The sequence below is a fragment of the Gavialis gangeticus genome, unplaced genomic scaffold, assembly GCF_001723915.1.
Source record: "Gavialis gangeticus isolate Ggan-Ray unplaced genomic scaffold, GavGan_comp1, whole genome shotgun sequence".
NCBI classification, from domain to species: Eukaryota; Metazoa; Chordata; order Crocodylia; family Gavialidae; genus Gavialis; species Gavialis gangeticus.
Genome location: NW_017728991.1, coordinates 7,463,832 through 7,470,318, shown reverse-complemented (window position 1 = coordinate 7,470,318; position 6,487 = coordinate 7,463,832). Strand labels below are relative to the sequence as shown.

The 6,487-nt window shown below is 41.1% G+C and overlaps 1 protein-coding gene across 3 annotated transcripts in view; it reads right to left on the bottom strand.

The window, feature by feature from the left end:
- Positions 1 to 6,487, bottom strand: part of TEX2 (testis expressed 2) — a 153,027-nt gene that overhangs the window by 79,333 nt on the left and 67,207 nt on the right. For all 3 annotated transcript variants that reach the window (XM_019516759.1, XM_019516751.1, XM_019516744.1), the window contains exon 2: positions 3,021 to 4,678. In XM_019516759.1, the coding sequence (XP_019372304.1) occupies positions 3,021 to 4,652 (1,632 nt within the window). In that variant the 5' untranslated portion in view covers positions 4,653 to 4,678. The remainder of the gene's footprint in view (positions 1 to 3,020; positions 4,679 to 6,487) is intronic.

The following is a 6,487-nucleotide window of genomic DNA, read 5'->3' as shown; positions in this document are numbered from 1 at the left end:
ATGGCACTGTATTTAAAGCAGGTCTGGCTGAATTATGGCAGGGATCCAGACAGCTCAGAAAATGAGTGTGCAATTCAAAATCTCCACTTGGACTCCAAATGCGAAAGAAAAAAAAAAAATGTAGTGATTTTCAGAATGCTAGAAAATGTCTGACCAGTGGCGCAGGACACCTGGCATCTGTTGCCAACTCAGTTAATGCTCTAATCTGAACTTTGGCAAGCCACTTTACCACTTTACAGATAGGCAACCCGAGTAACAAAGTGCTTTGATATGGGATGAGAAGCACTGTGTTTATAAAGCTCAGGCTTTACCAGAGTGATTGTTGGAACAGAGAAAGCTGCAGGGAATAGAGACTGAAAGGGAAGAGATATGGGTAGTCAAATACATTTGTTGTCAAAATAACCAAACCCACCTTGGTTTTGTAAGAAAGTTGTGCTAGCAGCCCAATAAAGTCAAATACTTTTTGCAACTATTAGTAATTTGGCTTTCAGATCTCTTGTAAGCAAGGCCTATAATCTCAAATCGGAGTTCAAATCACTGCTCCCAAGTATAAGAGCACTTGTAGTAGCATCATTTGCAAGAACGCACATTTCAATCTAGCATTGTTCTGCATCCAGTGCCACTAGGAAATTCCCAGGCTCTGGAACAGCTGCTGGACCAGGGAGTCCTGTTCATATCCCATGTTGAGCAACATGGTTAAAATCGGTTAGCGTGTATGCTTGCATGGCAAACTACTAATACCGCCACTTGTACAGAACAAAGAACAAAGTCCGAGTGTGCACATGCAGACCAAAGCCAGCCTACACTACTAAGCTTTGCTGGCCTACCTGTGTGGAAAATCCCACGCTTGACAAGTCCCAGGTTTGACACAAATAGGCCACAAGACCCCCACAGTGGACAGAAAAGATTTGGCCAACAGAAGCTTTAGTTTGTGTCACTCAGAAAGGTGACGCAGCAGAAAAAAAGTTCTGTTGGCCTATGCTAAGGGCTCTGCCAACATAACCATAGCAGCAAAAACTCTAGTTTGAACAAGCCCTGAGAGAACTGAGACTAGCGGAGGGATCGCTAAATAGAGCACAGCCAGGGAAGAAGGGATTTAGTGAACACTAACAGCATTCCTGCCACAATACCAAGGGAGACACTCCCAGCCCCAAAGACCTTACACTCAAATGCACGCCAACTGCAGCCTACAAACTAAAGATCTATTTTCAGATGTAGAAAGGTGCTGGAAAGGAGAGGCAGTGAACCACCACACAATAAAATGCACATCAAGTGCACAAAGAATGTTATATACATAAAGTATGCCTAATACTGAAAAACAAGACTAGGAAAGTCAATGAAGGTCATACCATGGGGATGAACCTGTTCTAACTGCTGTGTAATTAGGGGCCTGCTACATGTTCAAATTAAAGCTGGATAGCAACCAACTATAGGAGTTGTTATAGATTTTCAAGCACGAACTTCGTAGCTGGTTGGCTCTTTTTATAGCTTGAGTCACTTTTATTGTGTGATAATTACTTTACACATGTGACTGGTCTACATTTATTGTACAAATAACCAGTTGTGTAATATATGCAACGTGTAGCAGGGGTCTCAAACTTAAAGTCAAGCAAACCATTTCTCATTATTTTTATCTGCCTCCCTCTGAAAGCTTGAAATTTAGCAACCACCTGAATGTGACAAACTGAAGCAAGTGCTTAGCAAAAGCAAAGATTAAATAGGACTCCAAGTATGTTCATAATCACTTAATAAACTGACTAGGCAAATGACAAGCAGGTTCTTTGTGGAATCTTTCACTTACCCAACTTGAAAACAGAATAGGTTTCAGCTGGAAAAGTAAGCTACTTGCTTTGCCAACACAACCAAGACACATTATTCTGATGGGATATTAATACCACCAAGATCTGTGTTTTACAGCTTTTCATTAGTTAGTTTTCTGGCCACAATCTCTATTTGTTAAAGAGGAAACCTCTTTTTGTTAGAAGACAGACAAACCCACGACTTTCTGCAAAAGATTTAACCGGTTCCATAACATCAAATTAAATTTATTTTGGCAAATAAACATTATTCTGAGCCTGTTCAATTCTAGACATTAAATCTCAACTATAAAAGTTATCCAAATATCCACTCTCTTTTTCAAGTTTTTTTCTCATCTATATACAAGTTATGCAACTCCAAGGGGGGAAAAATAGTAACTTAATAAGTGGTCACATGGGTCACAGCTAAATAAAAAGTATAATACATAAGTCACAAAGCAAACAGAAGTCCTTAGGCTCTGAACAAGAAAAGAGTATTTTTAAAGAGAAACCAGCTCTTAAACCAGTTCATTTGATGAGTTACAGTCAAGCTAAACAAAATTTACAGGATGCACTCAAAACTGTCCATACATAGCTAACCTCCATCCCTGCACACAATCTAACCCAGACTGTGTCCTTATTCCTTCCTCCAATCATCTGACATTTGCTCTCAAAGTCTCATACCCAAGAAGAAAGCTTCACTTGAACTAAATAAATAATTAAATAAAAATCAATACTTCTGAATCTTCTTGGACTGACTTGACAAGATGGATTAATTGCACGTCTGGAGAGCAAACTCCAAGAAATAAAATACATTTCCTGAGACACTGTAGAGTTCAGGCATAACACGGAAACACTAATTTCTTCCACTCTCTCCATTCAGCAGGAGTATTTCAAACAACAAAACATCTGCCTCTTGCTGCTGAAACAGTTGTTACTCTTTTCCTGCAGCTGCAATACAGCATTTTAGCTTGTTTCTAACTTCCATAAGACACACACTTAGGGGTCATATTTGAATACTCTTGCCTACTAAGACACTTCTGATCCTGCCAGCATTACTTGCTCCCTAAACAGCACTCCAATTACACACTGATATTTCAACTCCTCTGCCCCTTCAGATATCTAATTTAGTTTGTCTAGCTAGAATAGGAAGCATCTATAAATACAAACTCCCCAAAAACAAAACAACCTGGTTCACACCAGAAAGAAAACAAAACACCTTACCTTCAATATGTCAGGTTCTTTGATATCCAGAGATTCTGTATTCCATTGCTTGCTCAGATTTCTATGCAAATTGTGATATTCCCAAGTAGTGGGTGTAAAAAGCCATATCACACAGAAAGCCGTCATAAATCCAAGGGCAACCCCCAGAAATAGTCCACTGAAATAGCTAGGGAGAGGGAGTATAAGGTAAGCATAGACTAACATTGTAAAGAAGTACAAAGCCTTCACTGGTATTTTAGGCTGCTGCACATAGAGGTTAAGGTCATCTTCCCTACTGAGCGCAATACCATTTCCCTCAGTCATCTCTGGCTTCAGCACAGCATCTGTAGATTTATCCCCTTTATTTTCTTCCTCTACCAAGAGAAAGTCTTCAGAATAAAGTTCACAAAACTCCTCATCCTCTTTGCTTGCAAGTGCAGACAAAGAACATTTTTCAAGTACAAGCGAAGTTTTCAACCCAACATCCTTTGTGCATATAGACTGAGAGCTCTGACTCTCCATATCTTTTGCCTGTTCCTCAGCAATTTTGTCCTGGTCACTCTTATTTAGATGAGGGTCACTACCATAGAAGTCCCCTTCAGAATCACATTCTTCTTCCTTAATGCTGTAGTTGTTATTGCTTTCCAAGTGGCCATTTAAACTGGAAAGATTTGACAGTTCTGAAGCACTTGAAGATAAGGCTTTGGGCCTGTGGCTACTACTTTCATCACCTATTATTTTGCTGAGGAGCTGAAAAGGCTCATAAATGACTTCTGAAAGGCGCCTTTTAGTGTCTTCAATTTTAGCCTCCATTTCAGGGACTTTAAAAAAAGAGCGAGTATCCAAAGGAGACGTTAACGGGGAGGAGGGGGCAGTTTTGGAATCGCCACCTGTAACAACTCGAGGCTGAGTGAACTGCTTGAACAGGTGCAAGTTCAGTTTAGAGTCCGGCGGTCGGTAGGACACAGCTTCAGCTTCTTGTCTAGAAGTGTCCGTTGACAGAGACTTCACTAAGGTTTTCATTAAGTGCCTGTGTCTTGTGGGGGGGGTGGACTCTTTTGGTTCTACATCTGTTGAAAGGGACCTAACTAAACTCATAAAAGGCTTTGAGCTAGAAGTGGTGGATGATGTACTAGACAAGACAGCTGCTTTGGATGGGGAGGATGACGGGGAGGAGGAGCTGGCTTTCTGCTCAGAAGGCGATGACACACCTGATGAACTAGCTACGTAACAGGAGTGCAAGGAGGGAGACAGAACTAATGGCACTGCACTGAATACTTGGGAAGTGGAAGGAGAATCCAACAGCTTTACAGTGTTTACAGTTGGCAAAGCAGCAGGTGATGGAGACAGTAGGGATGCAGAGTTGACCATGCTAGGTGGGGTAGCTGGACTAGAAATGTCATGGCTGCCGTGTTCAAAGCAGAGGTCTTCCTTGGCTTCGAGCGCCGCTGTCACAATGCTTTGGTCATCCAGTTCCTCATTCGGCATCTGCTTAAACTCCTCTTCCTCCTCCTCTTCCTCCTTCCCAAATGCTGAGAAGTGAATGGTGATGGTTTCTCGGGAAACGGATCTCTGAACCTGCACTTTTGGGGCAGACTGCTTTGAAGACATTTCACCAGTTTTCTCTGCATGGCTACTGTTCAGACTTGTCATTGCAAATTCCAGATATGCTTCAAAGTCTGTGGAGAAAACATTGAACCAAATGAAATGCAATTTCTGCCCAGCCACACACTTGTTTTCTAAAATTTAAAAGACACAGAAAACTTGTTTACATGCAGTAAATATGTCAGCTAAAGAGCACAAAATATTCAACACTTTTGATCACAATAGTTTTATGTGAATTTCAGCAATATAACAAGGCATGAACCATTGCTCTAAAAGTTACCGTACATATCCTTACGCAATGAGTATATGACATTAGTATATTTAATATTTTTAATACCATTTTCCCCTGAGTTTGTTTTAGTCTCACCCCCATATTCATAATATTATCAGATGTAAGGGTAAAAGATGGCAAGTCACAGTGGGACAGATGACGAGGAAGATAATGAGAATGAGGGCACAAGAGGAAAAATGGAAAATAGGAGATAGAGGGAAAAAAGTCCTGCCAAACTGTCTTGGAGAAGCTTCAAAATGTTGCTAAATTCTTCTTTAGGTAGGGATTTCTTAGGGTGATACTTAATTGGACCAACTATGTAGCTGTGACCAGTTAGACAAGCTTTTGAATGGAAGATATTCTTTGTCAGGTCTCTGATCACAGCATTCACATAGTCCAGAGGTGTAAAAGATGCAAGGAATTAGAAATGCAGGTTATTAGCTGCATTTGTACTGTAGCCAAGTCAGTGTCTGCTTTCACACAGAAAAGCAAGTGCTGCCAACCAGAGGATCAGAGTTTTAGCATTGGTAAAATTGCCTTAAAAGTTTCTATAAATTTTTGCCTTGCAACATGACACCTTTTATAGTCCAGTAAATTCAGGTTCAAGTGAAGCAACATTGAAACTGCTTTTTCTTAAGTGCCATATCCATCAATGCTATTCTTAACAAAAAGAGCAGCAGGCTTTAAACAAAGCCCCCATACTGTATGCCAGGGTGGGCAAAATGCAGCCTGCAGGCCGGATGCCAGGTCATTCGATCCAGCCCACGAGGCCCCTAAAACAATTGGAAAGTTAATATTTATCTGCCCCTGACTGCCTGTCATGCAGCCCTCGATGACTTGCCAAAACTCAGTAAGCGGCCCTCTGCCCAAAATAATTGCCCACCCCTGTTCTATGCAGAGATGAAAAATCATGTGGAAGCCATGAATTTCAGAAGTTGTGTACCAGTATGTAGGATAACTACTATTGCATCAATATGTACTTGCCCAGGTGATTTACTTGCCATCAAGGATGGAAATACAAGCTTAGTTAGGGACTATTTGCCTCAGACACCATTCCCCCCCCCCACCTTCAGACAGTTTGGTTCTAAACCATTACACTGCTAGAATTATTAGTTTAGGCAACCTTTGTTTATTCAATGCAACTAGAAATGCTTTCAACTCAAAAGCAGCTTGGTACAGATTCACCCACTAAATCTGAATCTCAAGCCAAACTAGCTTTCAAGCTGTTCCTACTGACGAGGTTGATTTCAGGTCTATCAGTAGCTTCATCACATCCTCACCGCACATAAAGTTCTACCAGAAATACCCCCGTCCTCACCTCAAAACAAAGCTGCTCTTGACCGTAAGGATACTGCAGGAAACACAGTCCACGTTTTCTCTGGAACCTCAGCCCACCACTGTCATGATATACTTTTATTAACTTGTTTCCCAAAAAACGCAGAAGTCAGTTTCCAAGATACTGACTTTCACGTGTAGTTAGGAGGTACACTAATACTTCAGTCTTTCCCTTCCAGAAAGAGAACAGCAAAAAATAGGAATAAGAAGTGCATCTACAAAGCCACAGAAATATTGGGAAAGCCAAGGTGCCAGTGACCAAATCACCCCCCCCCCC